Raw genomic sequence first — 19833 nt, forward strand, 5'->3', positions numbered from 1 at the left:
CCCTCCTCAGCATCTGACATCTCCCATCAGCCCCAGCCATTGTGGCCAGTGATCAAGGATGATGGGACTTAGAGTCCAACAATATCTTATGGCCCACAGATTAAGAAAGAAAGGTTCAGAAAGATGTGCGCCCCCCCCCCCATTGCTGTCTGAAGGAACCATTGGCAAATGAGTCTTGAACAAGAATTGCTGAATTTGTGGGACAGTTTAAATTAATGGAATATTCATGTCTTCTCCTCTTTTTTTGATCCCAGGTATTGATTTTCCCAGAAGGTACCTGTACAAACCGTTCATGTCTGATCACTTTTAAACAAGGTGAGGAAGGCTGTGTCAGATGCATTGTTGCTGAAAAGCTAGAGGTGTGTGGGGGGGTGTAACATTTGAAAAGCAGATTTAAAGCATGAACCTTTTCAGAGGAATGGAGGAGGTGCATAACCCTCTAATGCAGTGCAAAGCAATCCTCGAGGCTACAGATTCTGAAATGGACCCATGAATAAGAGTTCTGGGGTTGCAAGGTAAAGGTAAAAGATAAAGGACCCCTGGACGGTTAAGTCCAGTCAAAGGCGACTATGGGGTTGTGGGGCTCATCTCGCTTTTCAGGCTGAGGGAGCTGATGTTTGTCCACAGACAGCTTTCTGGGTCATGTGGCCAGCATGACTAAACTGCTACTGGTGTAAGGGGGCACCTTGATGAGTGCCAGAGTACACGGAAACACTGTTTACCTTTCCGTCGCAGTGGTACCTATTTATCTACTTGCACCAGTGTGCTTTTGAACTGCTAGGTTGGGAGAAGCTGGGAGCAACAGGAGCTCATCCCATCATTTGGATTCAAGCCGTCGACCTTCCGATCAGCAAGGCCAAGAGGCTCAGTGGTTTAGACCACAGCACCACCCGCTAGCTGGCCCTACTCAGAGTACACCTATTGAAATCAATGGAATTATTCCAAGTCTACTCTGAATAGGAACAGCAGTGAACACATGATCTGCCTGGATCAAATCAGGAGAGTCTGCTTTGGAGTATGAGTTCAGTTCCTTCCTTACCAGGAGTGAACTTTTTATGCAAGGTAGTGATGTTCTAGTACTGGGGTGAGGGGAATGTATTATTGAGCTCAAATGTGCCCCAGTAATCCCAACTGCATATCTTTTACACCTGGGTCTGGTTGGTAGATCCCTTGGGGTTCTTGTAGAAAGCTAAATAACAATACTGGAACGTGCCTGTTTCTGGAATAGATGTAATCTGACTTGGTTTAAGGCAACATTCTGTCTTCTGTGAGGAATGCTTCTTTATATGGAGAGCTTCCCCCTTGTGGTCTGAAGCGGTAAAGTCCAGAAATGAGCCTAGATCTCACCAACACAATAGACTTCCAAAAAATAATAGACAACCAAAAGTGTTGATGTGCTTTTCTGCCTAGGGAGTTGGAACCGATCTGCACTCTGTTGTTACAGGGTCTTTAGAACAAAACAGAAAGGGGATTTAGGTGGCAACTGTATAGTTATGTATGTTTTATCTGTTGAATTTTATTCCCCCCATTGCAATCTTTAAAATAGGAATGGGGAACCTTTGGTTCCCCAGATGTTGCCAATCTGCACCTCCCATCAGCCCCAGAAAACTTGGCCTAATAGCCAGAGGTGCTGGGAGTTCAGCAACATCTGGATGACCAACAGTTCCTGACTCCTACTTTAAAGCCCAGGCTTCAGTTCCAGACTTCAGCTGTCTATTCCAGTGAACATTGAATCCCTCCACTCTCCTGCTGAGAGCCACCCAGATCCAAGGTAGTGGTAAAACTGAAACTGGCCCCGGGACAGGACCCCATACTATCAAATTTGCCTAGATTGGTGGTCCTCATTCTTCAACCTGGGATGCACCTTTTAACCATGACATGCTTTAGGAGACCCAATTAATTTTTGACCACATATTTGGTGTTAGCGCTTCAGTTGTGATCTGCCTTTGATCAGGAAACTGGTCCAGTAGTAGATCCACCAACATGTGGATCTCAATAACAAGTCTGTTAAGGATGTGGCCCCTAACAGCTGTGATTTCCTGGGATTTGGGAGTCTGAGTGAACATGGAAAGCCCTTAACTCAACATGTTAAACTGAATGGTTCTTGTTGGTGGTGTCCATTGATTATTAATCCTGAGTATGGTTTGTTCTCTAGGCACAAACTATAGTCCATGTAATTTCTCCCCATGGTGATTTTTCTTGTCTGGCTTGCATTTCCAGGGGCCTTTATTCCCGGCGTTCCTGTTCAACCAGTACTCCTTCGGTATCCAAATAAATTGGTAAGTTCCCCCCCAATTATTTTATTGATAGAATAAGTTGGGTAGGGAACCTCAGACCTGGGGGCCAAATGTGCTCCCCTGAACTCATTACCTGGCCCAAAGAAGTCTTTGCAGGCCACACCCCTCATTGCCCATGCTTTACATTCCTCTTGAGTGTTTCTACCTGGCTGGAATGAGTCCTTGAATTCTGATAATGCTCCTTGCTTGCCTGGACAGAGAATAGAAAAGAGCATATTAAGACATTTTGCTTTGCTTGTGGCCCACCTCCCCACTACTGGCATGTGGCCCTCAGAAAGTTGCCAGAATGGAAATATGGCCCTTGGACTGAAAAAAAGATTCCCCACCCCTTTAAGAAATCAAAAGTCTTGGCTTGTTGCAATCCCTCTAGAATGATCCATTTCCCTGATACAAACTATGGACACATCTGCACTATACGTACATTTAAAGTTCTGCTTTTAATAGTTGTGGTTTCCCAAAAAACCTCCAGAAATTGTATATAAAGAGTGCTGAGTGTTATTAGGAGACCCCCTTTCCCCTCACAGAACTATAATTCCCAGAGTCCCCCATGAAGAGCGATTGTTAAGCCACTCTGGAAATTACAGCTCTGTGAGGGGAATAGGGGTCTCCTAACAACTCTCCATACCCTTAACAAACTGCACATGCCATGATTCTTTGGCAGATGGTATGATACTGCTTTAAATGTATAGTGTAGACAAGGCCCCTAAAAGCATTGTTTGCCTGATGTGATCTGAATGTTCTGCCTGTGGTTCTGGGTCTGCGATGGCCCATTCACACATGCTGACCACCATTTGGGTGTGTGAACTATCCCACAATAGGCTCCCTCTATGCATTCTGTCATGCTGCCTGCTGACTAAGAAAACTCCACCTGAAATACAGCTGAGAGCACACTCTGCTATCCTCTCACCACAGACACCACCATCACCAAGGGCAGGAAACTGGTTAAGCTTTTCCACCAGTGGTTTCTGCAAGTTAAACCTCTTGGCATTGCCACATCTAAGTAAACAACAGTTATTTGCTCCTGTGAAGGAACATGACAGGCCTGTGCGGTCTTGCCTCATATCGTGTTAGGTCTGAGGAACCTTTTTCAGCCTGGGGGCTGTGTTCCTTCTGCAGGGTCAGAGACAAAAGTGAGCAGAGCAGTGGGTGTGAATGGTAACCGCCCCCCCCCATTGTTCAGGCAGGCAGGCGAACAGATTTTTCAGAGTTCAAGGACACATTCCAACCCCACAAAAAGATTCAAGGAGGGTTCAAAGCAGGAGCCGGATGGAGAGACTCAGGGGGCTGCATTTGCCTCGCTGGGCCAGAGTCTCACCAGTCATACTATATGTTATGGTTTGGAAATTTTGGGTCTGGCGCTCTGTACCTTGTCTGTTAGCTCACAGTAGGGATGGGAGGATGTGCCAGATCCAGCCCTCTCGGCTTCTCATTTTTCCATTCTTGAAGTAGGTTTTCTACATTTCTGCACCAATTTATGTTTTCTTTAAAAAAAAAATCTGCGTGAAAATTCTTCAAAGTGATAGTGTGAATTTCTCTGCGTGAACACACTTTTATAATGTGGTTTTGATGAATGTACACATTTCACCAGCAATTTCTCTTAACATAACACCATTTTTGCATGTCATTTTCACTAACACATTTTAGTGCACACATTTGCCCTCCAACACATGCATTCTTGCAAACATTGACAGGCATCGCAAATTTCAGATGAGTGCGAATTCTGAAAGATGCCTGCATTTTGGTCCTTGTGTTGTTTTGGGCAGTGCAAATGTGATAAATTTTCCTTTAGGTGCAAACAGAATCAAGTTTTCTCCCCCATCCCTTGTCAGGAGCCACAAACCAATTTCTGCTCTTGCTGTTTGTTTATTTAGAGCATTTGTACCCCTACTCTTCAGCCAAAAAGGCTCCCAGACTGACTTATATACAAACAGTTAAAACAAGACAGCCCCTGCCCACAGGCTTAGAACCTAGAAAAAACACCACATACTGTAGAAGGAGAAAGGCATGGGGAGGGGATGATGGGTGTGGTCAAATTCTGGCACCAGTTCTTAAATAGTTGTTCTTATAATGACCAGTTGGCATAGTTCAGGGGCAGGAGGTGCCTGATGAAGGTGGCCTTGTGGCAAAGCTGATGAAGTGAGTGAGTCCTGCTGGCCACCTCTCCCACTGAGACAGCCTAGTGATATTCCTGTCCCTATGTGACTGTTGAGGGAGAGGAGGCCTGATGGAGCTGTTGAAGTGAGTCCTGTGTCTTCTCCTCTCTTCCATCTGATAAGGTGGGGGGAGGTTGTGGCCCTCCAGGTGTTGCTAGATTCCAAGTCTAGTGTGACCAGTGGTCAAGGATGGTGAGACTTGGTCCACAGCCTCTGGAGAAACACAGTTTTCCTGCTAGAGACTTGCTAGCGAATCACACCCACGTCCTGGTCTCAGCGGTGCTTTGCTTTCCATTTGTCCAACGAGCTGTTTATAACTATTCATTTATTTTATTTGCTTGCCTCTAGGATACCGTGACGTGGACTTGGCAGGGCTACAATTTGTAAGTGGCACCACCCTAATGACAAACGTTCTTATCGCTGGCAGCTGTTGACAATAGTAGTTGCAGCATCTTTGTATGTGCTGCATATACAGATCTTTAGATATGGGTGCCATGTTCAGAAGGTTCAGAAGGTTTATATCGCAGCAATTGTATACTAATGGGGCAGCGGTGGGGAAGCATTCTCATCCCAAGGGCCGTGTTCCCTTCTGAGCAACCTTTGGGGTATGGGGGTGGGGCACATGCTGGTAGTGAGCAAGGCCAGAAGCGAAAGTTGGTGGAACAACACATTACCTCGGTCACTCATCCCTTCCTGTCCTCCATCCAGGTAAGCCAGAAACATTATCCAAGTTCAAGGACAGGCAAAACACTCAATGAGGTTGCAAGCAGGACTGTTGATGGGTTGTAGCCTGGATACGGCTATCAATGGTTACTACCTGTGGTGGCTACACTCTGCCTGCATGATTGGACGCACTATGCTTCCGAAAACCAGTTGCTGGAAATCTCAGGGGAGAGATGCTGCTGTGCTCATGTCCTGCTTGCAGATTTCCCCCAGGCCACTGTGAGAACCATAACTTGAACTCATTTGTGCTGGGGTCTTAAACAAGCCCCTTTCCTTTCAGATTCATCCATAATGATGCTGTTTTGCTTACAGCGTCTAGATTGTCGGCCACTCTGGAAAGGCCTTGTATAAATTGCATAAAATGTTAAAATGCATTAAATAGCCTATCATCTCAAGGCTGTAGCAAGGATGTGAAACACTTCATTGCAAAGCCTAATTATCATTACAAGAGCCTTCTAAATTTTTTTAGATCTGCTTTATTTGTGATGTCCATTTGAAAACGTAGCTGTTTAAATGTCACATTTAAATGGATTGATTTGAAAATGATTTTCAACCATTGTTTTATTTTAATTCTTTTCCAGCAAGGAGGCATTAGTCTTGACTTTGTGCCAGCTGTTTACAAAAGTTGAAGTGGAGGTGAGAACCAGAGAAATGCTGCTATTTTAAATCTGAATGTGTTGATTAGTTTGCAAGCAATTAGTTTGCAAATGTTTGAGAACTGACATGGAGCAATGACAGAAAAGCTTCCTTTCTCTTCTTCCCTGCTAAATTGGACCTAGAGGGTTTGCCCCTCTCCCCAATCTTTAAATAAACTCTCATGTTCTTTTTCTTTTTAAAAAGCACGTACAGCCCTACACCAATGGTTAAATTGTTGTTGTTGTTTAACCCTTGGCCTTTGCCAAAATAATTGGAAATATTTGGTTTGAGAAAGATACATTAATCAGGTGATAAAATTAAAGGAACCAGGGATGGGGGAGAAGGGAAGTCGTAAATGATTGGCTTATTTGATAGAAAGATATGGATGGGGAAATGCTTATTTTAATGTGAAGGTGATTTTGAAAAATGTAACACTGAAAAATATGAATAAAATTAAAAGTTGATGCTTAGCATGTTAAGATGTGAGAAATGCTGAAATCGATTAAAACTTCAGTACCCCCCCTTCCTCCTTCCGTTTTGCAGAAAAAGGAACAAACTATATTCCTTTTTTTACCATTTTTATTGTAGTGCTTGGGGCCACCATCCCTACTTGCATTGCTCACCAACCCCTGCACCAAAAGCCCACTTCCTCCCAAGACATAACCCCCCTCCCTTTATACCTAACCCAACCCCCTCGCATCCCCGCTGCTCCTTCAAGCTCCCCCTGTATCCTCAAAGCTCTGCCATGTCCCTTCACCCCTGCTTCATTCAACCCTCTGCTGTTGTTTAAAACCACCATTTTAAAACCAGCCTCAGCTTTTGTCCCCGTCCCCTACTGTGGCTTCATGCAAACCAGAATTCTGATGATGCACTAAAAATCTTCCATTGCGAGCTGCACAACGACAACCTTACCTTTTTATGTATATAGGAAGAAAACATATATCCATTTTGTGAATCCAGGCCTTGCTTATTGATAAGAGAGACTATGCAGCCACCTTCAAATAGTAGATCATGTCTTGACATGGACACACACTGGGGTCAGCACCATGCCAGCTAGCCTGCCCTCACTGTTGCACATCCTCTGCCCCAGCCCTCACTCCTGATATCCCCATGTCCAGCATAGCTGTATGGGGAAAGGGGAAGCCTAACCCTGCTCCCAGCCCAAACATTGAAATCAATGCTAACTTCCTAAAACGGCTTGTGCCACGACTGTGTTGAAGTAGCCATCTCATTCTTTGTGTGTGTGCACTCTCAAAAAAGAAGAAATGCAACAATTTAAAGAGTTATGTATAGTTACAGACAGTGCTTTTTTTCTGGGGGTACGCATACCACTAAACATTTTGTGAATCTAAGTTTGGCCTCATTGAGGGGCAGTATTTCAATATGAGTAGGAAAATGACATTTTAACATTTTTTTGGGGGGGGAGCACTGGTTACAGAGGTTTTTAGTGCAGCTAATTTTTGCCATTGAGCATTTTGCTTTTTTAATATATATGGATGTGCTGCCATCTACTGGCAGACCTGCTTATCTTCCCCAGCAGATTTCAGCAAGTTTGTATATTGCATGGGTGCATACACACAGAGGCCCAATCTGCACTATACTTTTGAAGCAACATCATACCACCTGAAACAGCCATGGCTTCCCGCAAAAGAATCCTAGGAGGTGTGGTCTGTTAAGGGTGTTCAGAGTTGCTAGGGGACCCCAGAGCTACAATTCCCAGAGCTCCTGGAGGGGGGAGGGGTTGATTGTTATACCACTCTGGGAATCATAGCTCTGTGAGGATTAGCAAACTACAGCTCCCAGGATGCTTCAGGGGAAGCTATGACTGCTTAAAGTGATATGATATAGACCCATTGATAGATTTGATATATGCATAGATAAATAGATATACAGGTGATAGCCAACAATTGACATACATTAGATCTGTTGAAATAAATGGATTCAAAATCAAATCTGGTGGTGGTGGTAGCGCTGGCAGAGCCCTTTAGTAGTCCTGAAATATAACCTACCCAGGTTATTAAGACTCTACTGGCTTGTGTAACTGCATTTTTATTATTATTTCAGTTTCTTCCAGTCTACATTCCATCCGAGGAAGAAAAGAAGGATCCAGTCCTTTTTGCTAGTGGAGTCCGTAACAAAATGGCAAGGTGACATGGGAATCCTTTTGCAAGGTTACCTTAAGGCGGCAGGTGACTGGTGTAAAATTATATCAGGCTTGAATCCTTCCAGCCTGTGTGAGTGCCACTACATAATGGGTGGAGAGCTCCAGGCTGGGGGCCAAACATGGTTCGTCCACCCTCTCTGGCCAACCCTCAGGAGTCTCCCTAGCCAAAACCCTTCTCTCTGGGGTACACACAGAGAGGTCTCCTAACTGTCAGCACCCTTAACAAACTACAGCTCCCAGAATTTTGGGGGGGAAGCCACAACTGTTTTACGTGGTATGGTGCTTTAAATGTATGTTGTATCAAACATTCCTCAGCCTCCTTGAAAGGAAACATGAGCACATCAAAGGCCCTGCATCACACTCAAGAGAAGGTCACCAAAATTTTCACTCTCTTTGATGATTTTTCAGTGCAGTTTTGTTTCTCATTAACTGATGGCAAACAATCAACCAAAATGTGGGGAAATCTTTCAGCATAGTGCTAGTTATACAGTCAGTGCTTTTACTTTGCCTAGAACAAGAAGTGGTGTCCTTCTGAAGTGGTGTCATACATATGTTTAATTTCAGGGCTTTGGATGTGGCCACTACGGACCACACGTATGAAGACTGCCGCCTGATGATCTCGGCCGGACAGCTGACCTTGCCCATGGAGGCAGGATTAGTGGAATTCACCAAAATCAGCAAGAAACTGAAGTAAGTGCTTTGCTTTTGCTTGATTCGGATGCAAGATTTGTTGGCTGTTGGATGCTTGACTTGAAAGATGCTCTGCTTGTATCCAACATCTGGAAGGCCACAGGTCTTCCTGTCCTTGCTGCATATGGATAGCAAACTCGAATGTGGCTCCTTGGGTAGCTAATCCATCCACGCACAATAAAGAACTCCAGGGTTTGCAGGTGTACAAGGGAAATAATGGGGCAGGGGGATAATCCAAAATAGCTCAAGCAGGGTTGAGTGTGTTTAGTGGCCTTGGGATGCTGGCTGACTGTAGGAAGGGGGAGACAGAACCATAAGGTGAAGGGGGAATGGAATGGAGCGTGGAATGGGTCTGGCTGGCTGGCTGGAGGCATGAACAGGAGCACACTACTTTGCTACTTTTCTTTTACTTTTGAGCTCTCAGTGGCCTTTACTAATGGCAAGTGGGGCCTCTGGACTCTTTCTTCCCTTTCAATAGTCTAAAATGGGACAGCGTCAGAGAGCAGTTGGACCAGTTTGCTGCGATCGCCAGCACCTCCAAGGGGGGCAGGATTGGAATCGAGGAGTTTGCCAACTACCTGAAGCTGCCCGTCTCAGATGCTCTCGAACAGCTGTTTGCCCTATTTGACAGGGTAAGCATGCTCCCCCACTCGCCCCATAATCCTTCTTGCAGAAGCTGTGCTTGTAATTCAATCCTCATGCAGTCTTCTTTTTTAATAAAAAGAATCCAAATTTACCATAAGGAGGAGAGATGATGCTTTGCTGGGCGAGCAGGGGGACAGCATAGAATCAGTGCAAGGAAGGAGGCACAGGGAATGAGGTTAAAAAGAGTCTGGTGTCTCCAGGGAAAGGGTTTGCAACTGCCAATGCACTGTGAGAAGCAGCTGCCTTTGTTCGTGTGCAGCAGAGGGCGGAGTCCTGCAACGCCCATGGATTCCAGCTGTGAAAGACGACATGTATGGGCATGGCAGGCGGTAATTGCTTTGACAGATCAGTTGCTCTTGTAGCGCACACCCAACTGTACTCTCCTCAGACACCCTCGAAGCTTTTTGGAAGGTGCTTGGGTCTCTCCGAGTCTTCGCCATGTTCCTCGTTCAGGCTTTGTTGGACACTGCTACCAGTGGCGGTGGTGGCGGTGGTAGCGCTGGAGGAGCCCTTCTGAGAAGCATTGCAGGAGGCGGAGGAGGTGGTGGTGCTGGCGGAGCCCTACTGAGAAGCATTGCAGGAGGAGGTGGCGGTGGTGCTGGTGGAGCCCTCATGAAAGGCCTCGGAGGTGGAGGCGGTGCTGGGGGAGCCCTGGTGAGAGGCCTTGGGGGGCTCTTGGCAGGAGGAGGAGGAGGTGGCGGAAGCAAAGCGGGGAACATTGTGGGGATCGTCGGGGGAATCGTCAACCTCATCAGCGAAGCGGCAGCTCAGTACACTCCTGAGCCGCCACCGACCCCCCGCAGCCATTTTGCAAATGTGGAAGCCAACGAGAGCGAGGAGATGCGCCAGTTCCGCCGCCTCTTTGCCCAGCTGGCTGGCGACGACATGGAGGTGTGCCCCACGGAGCTGATGGAAATCCTCAACAAGGTGATGGCCAGGCACCAGGACCTGAAAGGCGGGGGCTTCAGCCTGGACACCTGCCGGAGCATGGTGTCCGTCATGGACAGCGACACCACGGGCAAGCTGGACTTCTACCAGTTCAGATACCTGTGGAACAACATCAAGAAGTGGCAGTGTGTCTTCAAGCAGCACATGGGCCCGGCGGGGACCATTGAAATGGCCCGGCTGCCTGACGCCTTCAAGGCCGCCGGCTTCCACTTGCACGAGCAGATCTATGCGCTGATCATCCGCCGGTACGCCGACGAAGACGGCAGCATGGATTTCAACAACTTCATCAGCTGCCTGGTGCGCCTGGATGGCATGTTCCGAGCCTTCAAGTCCCTGGACAGGGCTGGCGATGGCAAAGTCCAGATGAACATCCAGGACTGGCTGCAGTTGACCATGTACTCTTGAAAGCAACCCAGGGGGCAGGGAGGAGAATCCGGCACTCATTCCCAGCTTCAGGCTGCAAGCGCTACTTTTTAGTTACATAAGCTGGACTCTGTTCCTTTCTGGAAACGAGGCAGGCTGACTCTCTCGTGCCATCGCTACATTTTAGGCTTGCCAGGGAGATAGGCAAGGTAGGGGAGGTTGTACACTTACATCTGGCATTACTCAAGATGCTCATTTTAGCTTTGTTGTCTATGATTTGCACCGTTTTCCTTTAAGTGCTTTTGTTTAAATAATGAGAATGGCTGGTGTGTTTTAGAAATGCATTGTTTATCATTTTGGGAGCATGGATACACTTTTTTTGTGTAAGCTGTACTCGTGTCTAGGACCAAAACTGTGTATTTTAAAAAGTGTCTAAATTGGGCAGAGAAGACTGTTCCTTTTACAGGCAGCAATAATATGTTGAAGGGTGTGGGATGTCTCTGATATATAGTTATACTGCAGGAAAATGCATCGCTGTATGGTGCAGGGCAGAACCCCTGCCCCCTCCCAAAAAATCCTCCTCAATCTTTCCCCTCTGCAGATGTTTACTGTACACCATCAGGGGCTTGCAGAGACCAGTTCCCATTCCCATGTCACCTCCCATTTTCATTCCTCCCCCACCAACAGACACCTCATCATACTATATTCGCTAGCTTGTTTTTGGGTGGTGCTGTTCCTCTTCTGAAACGTGACTGGCACTCGGCCACCCAAGTCCGCTGTTAGCTGGAATGCTGTAAACTTCGACACAGGAATGGGTACTGGGGGGGGGAGAGCAAGTTGCAAGCTGAGCAAAGTTGTAGTCTGTAGCTTTTTGTTCAGTGTTTTGCGTCATTTTGCCCAAGGGCACATTTGAATCCCAAGCAAGCACTGACAGAGTAGATATTCGGCTAATTCATGGCCATGAAGGGGTGAAAATAAGGGCGAATAAACTTGGATCATAGCAACAAAGAAAGAGGTTTCTGCCATTTATTTGATCATGTTGCAGCTTGGTATGACCCGGGGGGGGGGGTTGAGAGAAACCTATTTTTGCACTCAGCAATGCAATAACTTGAAAACTGGGAGGGTGTGGGGAAACCCTCGTTGATGTTTATAGTGGAATAGAGCCCAGGGCTTCAGATCCCTGGGTGATACCTCATTTCTTCTTAATGCTTTCTTACTTTAAACCAGAGCTGGGGAACCTTTGACCCTGGGAGATGCACGTGGCCCCCCAGACCATTCTTTCTGGCCCTCAGGACTCTCACCTTTCCCCAGCTCTGCTTTGCACCCTCCTCTGTTGTTTTACACCTGACAGAAATCTGTCCTTGACCTGTGATCATGCCTCAAGTAGCTGTTTTTGAAACAGGAGCCATCAATGAGACCTCAGCTGGTAACCTGGTCGCTGCATTGTGAACCCGTCGAAGTTTCCAAATTGCCTTCAAGGGCAGTTTCATGCAGAGTAACTTGCAGTAGGTCAATGTGAGATGCTGGGCAATGCATCTTTCACCTTCTGCATGCAGAGATGCTCTGCCACTGAGCTATAGCCCTGTCCATATATGAACAAAGGAAGCCAGGTGCCTTATACCAAACCAGGTTCTTTCTCCATGGCACCACATTGGCATTGCAATATGCAGCTACATCGCCAGTCTACATATTTGACCTTCTACCTTTGAGGATGGGGGAGAAGGAAAAGAGGTGCACAGACAGAGAACACACAGAGAGAGATAAAACACTGAACTCCACATTGTAACCTCTCTTCTCCCTTTTTTGTACATGCCCCAGGTTTGCACCTCTTCTAAAACCACCTCTTCATGTTTCCACCATGTTACCAGTTCTGACTTTATGTTGAATCTTGCCTCTGCTCTTTCTCTTTTTCAGACCTAAACCCAGGTGTTTGTGTGTTTAGTGAATGGAGTGTACAGAGATGATTCATATTTTCTTGGCAAGCCCTTTCTCAAATTAAGAAACCCAGACACCTATTTTTGGCATGGCTCATCTCCCCACCCAAAGTGGGAACGCCCTGCCATGTCCGTTGTTCTTCATATCGGTTTTTGGAATGGTGTTATTTGAATAGCTGCAGCTAGTCTGGGAGGGCCTCTGTAAACATTGTGTGATGTGCACAGCCAATCCTTGCTGGCTATTTTTCTTTTCTTTTCATAAAAAGGAGCTGTTTTACAAGGGGGCCATTTGGAAAAGTAGGTGATGGTGGAGTGGGGAGATAATGACTGACTTAGCTGTCTTCGCAACAGGTGCTCCATCTCTAGGTAAAGGTAAAGGTACCCCTGCCCGTACGGGCCAGTCTTGACAGACTCTAGGGTTGTGCGCTCATCTCACTCTAGAGGCCGGGAGCCAGCGCTGTCCGCAGACACTTCCGGGTCACGTGGCCAGCGTGACGAAGCTGCTCTGGCGAACCGGCACCAGAGCAGCACACGGAAACGCCGTTTACCTTCCCGCCGGAGCGGTACCTATTTATCTACTTGCACTTAAGGGTGCTTTCGAACTGCTAGGTGGGCAGGAGCTGGGACTGAACGACGGGAGCTCACCCCGCCGCGGGGATTCAAACTGCCGACCATGCGATCGGCAAGTCCTAGGCGCTGAGGTTTTACGCACAGCGCCACCCGTGTCCCAGGGCTCCATCTCTAGGAAGTTCCAAATGTATGTTTGCTCTATCAAAGGTGCTAAAAGCAACAACACTCAAAATCATTTTAATTATTACTTCTCACTCCAATTGCCAACCCTGCCTCTCCACCAAGCTCCTTGTCAACTCACTTCCATTTACACATCACCTACCCCTTGCCTATCCCCTAATACCTCACTCCAAGCCCTCCCCCGACCACTTGCTGCAACCCCACCGCTTTTTAAAAGAGAGGGGCAAGATTCAGAGAGTAGTTTGCCATATCACTCTTTGAAGTGTGTCCCCCTTTCTGTTAAAATGCCCACCTGGGCCTCCTCCTACCCACACAGCTTGCTTGCTCACTTGCCTGCCACCTGTTGGCAGGCAGGTGAACTGCAGCATGACAGTTGCCTTACATTTATATGCATATAGGAGGAATGAAGGTTCATTGTGTTTTCAGTTTTGACAGTTAACCTCTCTTTAGCTCATGAAGCTTCACTGGGCATTTTCTGCATACTTTCCCTGCAACTTTCATATTTGCATCCATGAGAACATAAAAATGCAAGCATTATTGAAGATAACACACAAAATTGCATGTTATTATTCCATTGCCTGTCAGAAATGTGTATATTAGTCAAAACTGCATGTTTACCAGGAGGAATTCACACTAAATGCTGGTGAATTTATAGAAGATTTTTGAAAAGGAAATTTGCAGATTGCTGCAGTGGTGCAGAGAATTTCACTTTAAGACTAGAAATAGGAGAAATGAAAATTGGCTAATTCTTCCATGATGGTAATGGCAAAAGGGATTTGGCAGGTATCTATTGACATCGACTTTTGATGCCAACCCAACACACTAGTACCAGTATGCTACAAATCCATCCTTTATTTTTAGTACAGGAGGCAGGAAAGAAGAGAAAATACTAATCTAGGCTTGTGATCTTTGCTACATTAACAAATAAAATAACTTTTATTTGTCTTTGCAAGCCTGTTCTCTCCCCGCTCCCAAGAGTAGAAATACTTTTTTCTCTCCTTACTGGGGATGCAGATTGGGGTGGGAGGGAGGCAGTTAAATGTGCTAATTCCAGTTTGCACACATTCCATTCTTTTAAGGCAGAGCCCATCCCTTCTTCTGCCTTAAAGTCTGGAAACTGGCCAGTCTCCTGAGGGCTGGTATGCCAGCCTCTTTCAAATGATATAGCCAGTGGCTTGAAATGGAGCCTGCTCCTTGCACTAGAATATTGTGTGTGGGTGCATACACACAGAGAGAAACACACACATACACTACACATATAAATATTTACATAAAGGATATAGTTTGTAAGATTAGATAGATAGATAGATAGATAGATAGATAGATAGATGATAGATAGATAGATGATAGATAGATAGATGATAGATAGATAGATAGATAGATAGATAGATAGATAGATGATAGATAGATATAAATGCATATTAAAGCAAAATAAGCAGAAATGTTAGGGTTGCCATACGTCTGGGAATTCCCAGACATGTCCTATTTTGGGGGTCCTTCATGCACATCTGGGGGGAATTTTACATTTTAAACAAATGTCTAGGATTTTGGTTGTGTGTGTGCACCAGCAGCTCTGGTTCAGGCTCTGGCATGGGCACAATTGCCCTAAAAACAACAACTTTTTGTGTCCCTATTTTTTACCCCTTGAAATATGGCAACCCTAAGAAATGTATAAGACCCAAAACATATTAAGCAGTCCACTCTTATGGGTCAGGGAAAGGCTGGATGAAAAGATAAATCATCACAAGATGTCTAAGCAGCTGGTGGTTGCCGTTTTATGTATATAACAGAGGGGAGGGCATTCCACAGAAGAGGGGCAACAGCAGAAAACACCCATTTTCTGTGATATTCTGTAGGGTGTGGTGTGACAAGTAGAATTCGCTGTGAAGATGAATTGATGGTTGATCATTTTTTTGGAACTGTAGCTCTGTGAGGGGAATAGGGGTCCCCTAACAACTCTCAGCACCCTCAACAAACTACGGCTTCCATAATCCTTTGGGGGAAGCCATGGCTGATTAGAGTGGCATCATAGTGCTTTAAATGTATGCTGTGAATGTGGCCCAACAATGTCAGGGAGGGGAGAGCAGCACATACCCTTTGAATGTTGCCCTGCATTTCTTACAGAATGGAGATGGTACCATAGACTTCAGAGAGTACGTTATTGGTTTGTCCGTGGTTTGCAACCCTGCCAACACAGAACAGACCATTCAAATGGCATTTCAGGTAAGTCCTCAAGCTTAGCATCTTAACTCCAAAAAGAGTTCCACTATACATATAAATTTTCAAAATCCATTGGGGGGGGCTCTAACAAAGTACTGCTCAGAGTAGACCCATTGAAATCAATGGACTTAGTAGAGTAGCCATGGCCATTATTGTCAATGGATTTAATATTTTTAAAAAGATAGTGAAATATACTCGGAGTCGAGAGTGGATTTCATGCTCTTTATTCAGCTGCATTCTGAATCCTATAGTTCTAGGACCAATCAGACTGCTGCCTTTTGGATCCTACTCAACTCAGTACATAACAGATAGATTGCTGCAAACTAGGGGGTGTGTGTGGATTTTTAAAATCTAAATTATTTCACAGAAGCTGCAGCGTGTAGATACAGCCAGAGTTTCCTGATGAAATAAAAAATGCCCAATGGCTCCATATGGCATTGTTTTCCTTTAATTTCTTTTAAAAAAATATTTATCTTATTGATTAAATGACTCATTTGAAGAAAGTTCATGTATTTAATAAATTAGCAAATGCTTATATTTATCTAGTCTCTTGATCTAATCTCTTTATCTAAACTGCAGCCTTATCAAGAGTGCCCATCTCACATTACTTTAAGCAGTGATGTATGGTTTGGGTAAAACCTCAGCGCCTAGGGCTTGCTGATCGCATGGTCGGTGGTTTGAATCCCCACGGCGGGGTGAGCTCCTGTCTTTCGGTCCCAGCTCCTGCCCACCTAGCAGTTCAAAAGCACCCCTAAGTGCAAGTAGATAAATAGGTACCGCTTTATAGAGGGAAGGTAAACGGCGTTTACATGTGCTGCGCTGGTGCCGGCTCACCAGAGCAGCTTCGTCACGCTGGCCACGTGACCCGGAAGCGTCTCCGGACAGCGCTGGCCCCCGGCCTCTTAAGTGAGATGGGCGCACAACCCTAGAGTTGGACACGACTGGCCCGTACGGGCAGGGGTACCTTTACCTTTACTTATGGTTTGCTCAAATTCCTAACCCTCCCTTGATGTGCCGTGCCACCACCCTCCATCTGTCGAGGGTTCCTCCATAATTCCCTTGACTTATTTAACAGTAAAGCCCTTTTGGCTGTTCCCAATGTAACAACAGTTACCACTGCGAAACATCAGCATGTGCCTCTTTTCTCCAGCTGTTTGACATCGATGAAGATGGCATCATAAACGAAGACGAATTTAGCTTAATTATGCGTTCAGCTCTTGGACTTCCTAGCCTCGACGTTTCTAATCTGTTCAAGGAAATAGACGCTGACAACTCTAAAAAGCTCTCCTATGGTAAGTGTCACCAAGCCTAAAGTGTCATGGCTTCCTTGGGAATTGTTGCCTGGACCTGAGGATGCCAAGTTGACTGGGTGAATCCTTAGGTTTTGCCTACAGTCCCAGTATTTCTGTTCAGAAACCAATGATAGCTCAACAAGGTGGACCTCCTTTTACATCCGTAGTGTAACTATGGCCCTCTAAGCATTTATTGTGGTACGTATGGTGCCCCCTAAAAGTTGTAATTAACTATCAACTTTGGATATCACGCTTCCAGCGCTTTCAGTCTGTTGCTCTTTTCGGGTGGGTTTCAAGTTATACATTTAGAGTGGATTTAGTGGTATTTAGCAACCAACTCCCTTTCACAAAAGATTGGACTTTTTGTGACATGGAAAGTGGTGGGGAAATGCTCTGGAAAGTGTGGAACAACACCTGCAACATCATCTAACCTCCCCGCAAGCAAATGAGAATGAAGGCTCTTTAAAGAGCAAGTGGCGTATAATCTCCTTGCAAACAAATCAGATTGAATGTGCAGTAAATGGTCTATCTAGACCAGCGGTTCTCAACCTGTGGGTCCCCAGATGTTGTTGGACTACAACTCCCATGATCCCTTAGCTCTGGCCTTGCTAGCTAGGGGTGATGGGAGTTGTAGTTCAACAACATCTGGGGACCCACAGATACAGAAAGGCTGATCTAGACGTACCCTTAATCATAGTTTAGTGCAGGGGGGAGGAACCTCCAGTCCAAATTGGGGTTCTCAGAGGTATTTATTTGCCCTGCGAGGCTGCTTTTCCCCCAGCCAAGCCTAGCTGCCCCACATCTGATGTCATGGGGAGTCAGGTGTCGGGGAGGTAAAGCTGCGACCGAAAAAGAACAATTGGAAGACTTAAAGTGCAATCTCAATTGTTCCTTAACAAGTAGAGCTTGCAATTAGCAGCTTTTGAATTTAGTGCCAAAAGGAAGGCCCAGTCACACAGATGGGTTTCACTCAGAAGCTCTTAACTGGAGCTCCTGAACGGAGCCAGTTTACCCTGACATGGAAACATGGACAGTAGACTTTTGTCTGAACCTAACACTGTGGTTTAATATTAACTGTGGTTTGTTTAAACAATCCAGTTTCGCAGTACGTGTTTTGAAGTTGGCTACTCTCAGTCAAACCACGGGTTATCAATCCAGACGACATGATGAGGTGCACTTCAGCAAAAGCAGAAGCTCATTCTAAAGCTATGGTTTAACGCAATGCCCAAACTCCCCCAGTGTTAGAAATAACTTCTTGTGCTTTTCGATTTTCAGAAGAGTTCAAGGATTTTGCTCTGAAACATCCCGAATACGCCAAACTGTTCACAACATACCTCGAGCTACAGCGTTGCCAAATATTTCCAGAGACAGAATTTACTTGCAGCACGCCGACTGTGAAAACCCCAGTTTCAGAAATTGCCTCGGTGCCAAGGAATAAAGTTTGTCCTCAGGCCAGTGATGATAACCATTCCAGTGTCGGTGTCTCTGATAAAAAAGAAGACTGAATCTAAAAGGCCGAATATATTTGTGTATGTGTTGATGTTTTGTATTTTATTTTTAATATAAAGAACATACGGATTTTCTTCTTTTTAAAAATATATATATGCCGTTTTTAAATTTTTATCAGAGAAGGCATAGATAAAAAAATTAATTGCTTAAAAAATTATCCAACTAGTTTTAATAAGTCAATTATTCTATTATTTTTATTTTTATCACTTGGACTGCATTAATTGCACCCCTGTTTCATTGGGCTGCTTGCACTGAGGCAAAATGCAATACAATGGTTACTTTCTTGGAAAGAATGCCATTGATTCCCCACCCCCACCCCGCCTTTGTGGCAAATGTTTCCAAACAGTTAAGAACTATTTCTGGACTAGCAAACAGGTTGCTCTAAGCTAACTTGCCCTTTTGGAGCAGAAGTGGAAATGTAAGATCATAAATTAATAGGGTTGGACCTTGCATTTGGGGTGACCTATGTATCAGAACTAAGATTATGCTGTCTCCTTTTTTTGTGGTTGTCCTTGTCTACCCCTTCATTCTACCCCCAGAGTCTATGCCTTTCTCCACCTTCCTCTTCCCTTCTCTGAATTAGTATCTGATTTCAGTTCTGTGTACTGATTGGTCTATTGGATGACCACCTTGATTGACCCCCCCCCTTTGGAAAAAGGAAAGCACATCATGGCTGTAATATGGGAGAAATCTGGTGGGCTGTACTCTTTTATCTCTCACTTAAGCAGGAAGAAGGTAAGAGAAGGTCCTTGCTTGGGAACCGCCTCACTCCCATGCCAAAACCAGCAGTAAGTCTTCCAGTTGGACACTTGATGTGTTGACTGATCAGACGACACCCTCAACGTTCTGGGACAGCTGTACAAGGACTGTATCAGTCCCCAAAATAGTCATAATTTTGCTCCTCACTGTTATTCCATTTGTGGCCCTCTTGAGGGTCATTTTCCAATTGACTGTGTCTGCATTGTACCTACTGAGAAACCAGGCGGGCATGTTGCTCTTCTGATACCTTTCTTGGCCTGTGTCCTGGGGTTAACCTCAACCGGGGAGATGGTAGGATAGAAGAGGAGGGTGTATAGATTAAGAAGAGAAAATCCTCCAAACACTGATACAGATCTGTAACCCCATCCTCAAGGAGCTGCATTTGTCTTTATTTATTTCTTTAATGCAGGAGATCTAATCACGATGTCACACTAGCTGGTCTGATAGTATCCTCACAGGCTATTTTACCAGCCAGCTAACTATCTTTGAAGTTTCTTCAGCAGAGTACATTTGTCTATAGAATAAATGTGTGTGTGTTCAGAAAGGGGAACGTGCTCACTCAGGGGATTTTGGCCTTGTAACTATACTGAAAAGCCATTTTACAATATTTTTGCACTCTACAAAATATTGCCTAGTGTTGTCTATCTTAGCCTAACAAATGCCTGTCTTGTCCTTATCTGACCACCTTGGCTGGAAGCGGTCTTCTGGAGTGGAAACTATGTGAATATTATAGGAAATAAATTAAAAATA

At 45.3% G+C, this 19833-nt stretch overlaps 2 protein-coding genes across 2 annotated transcripts in view; both read left to right on the forward strand.

The window, feature by feature from the left end:
* The window catches only part of LPCAT2 (lysophosphatidylcholine acyltransferase 2), a 33078-nt gene extending 14667 nt beyond the window's left edge, over positions 1–18411 (forward strand). Inside the window, exons 5-14 of the mRNA XM_053400115.1 lie at positions 255–315; positions 2221–2279; positions 4799–4833; positions 5755–5809; positions 7874–7956; positions 8538–8663; positions 9142–9295; positions 15428–15526; positions 16674–16815; positions 18091–18411. Of these exons, the coding sequence (XP_053256090.1) occupies positions 255–315; positions 2221–2279; positions 4799–4833; positions 5755–5809; positions 7874–7956; positions 8538–8663; positions 9142–9295; positions 15428–15526; positions 16674–16815; positions 18091–18320 (1044 nt within the window). The 3' untranslated portion in view covers positions 18321–18411. The remainder of the gene's footprint in view (positions 1–254; positions 316–2220; positions 2280–4798; positions 4834–5754; positions 5810–7873; positions 7957–8537; positions 8664–9141; positions 9296–15427; positions 15527–16673; positions 16816–18090) is intronic.
* On the forward strand, positions 9306–12355 carry CAPNS2 (calpain small subunit 2). Its single transcript, XM_053400116.1, has one exon. It carries the CDS (start codon positions 9747–9749, stop codon positions 10659–10661), a length of 915 nt encoding a protein of 304 aa, XP_053256091.1. The 5' UTR covers positions 9306–9746; the 3' UTR covers positions 10662–12355.
* Positions 18412–19833: the final 1422 nt, after the last annotated feature.

Source organism: Podarcis raffonei, chromosome 8 (genome assembly GCF_027172205.1).
Source record: "Podarcis raffonei isolate rPodRaf1 chromosome 8, rPodRaf1.pri, whole genome shotgun sequence".
In the NCBI taxonomy this organism is placed as follows: domain Eukaryota; kingdom Metazoa; phylum Chordata; class Lepidosauria; order Squamata; family Lacertidae; genus Podarcis; species Podarcis raffonei.

Bases quoted from the DNA above. Each gene is read 5' to 3' on its own strand.
- CAPNS2 (XM_053400116.1), top strand. From the start codon at position 9,747: ATGTTCCTCGTTCAGGCTTTGTTGGACACTGCTACCAGTGGCGGTGGT.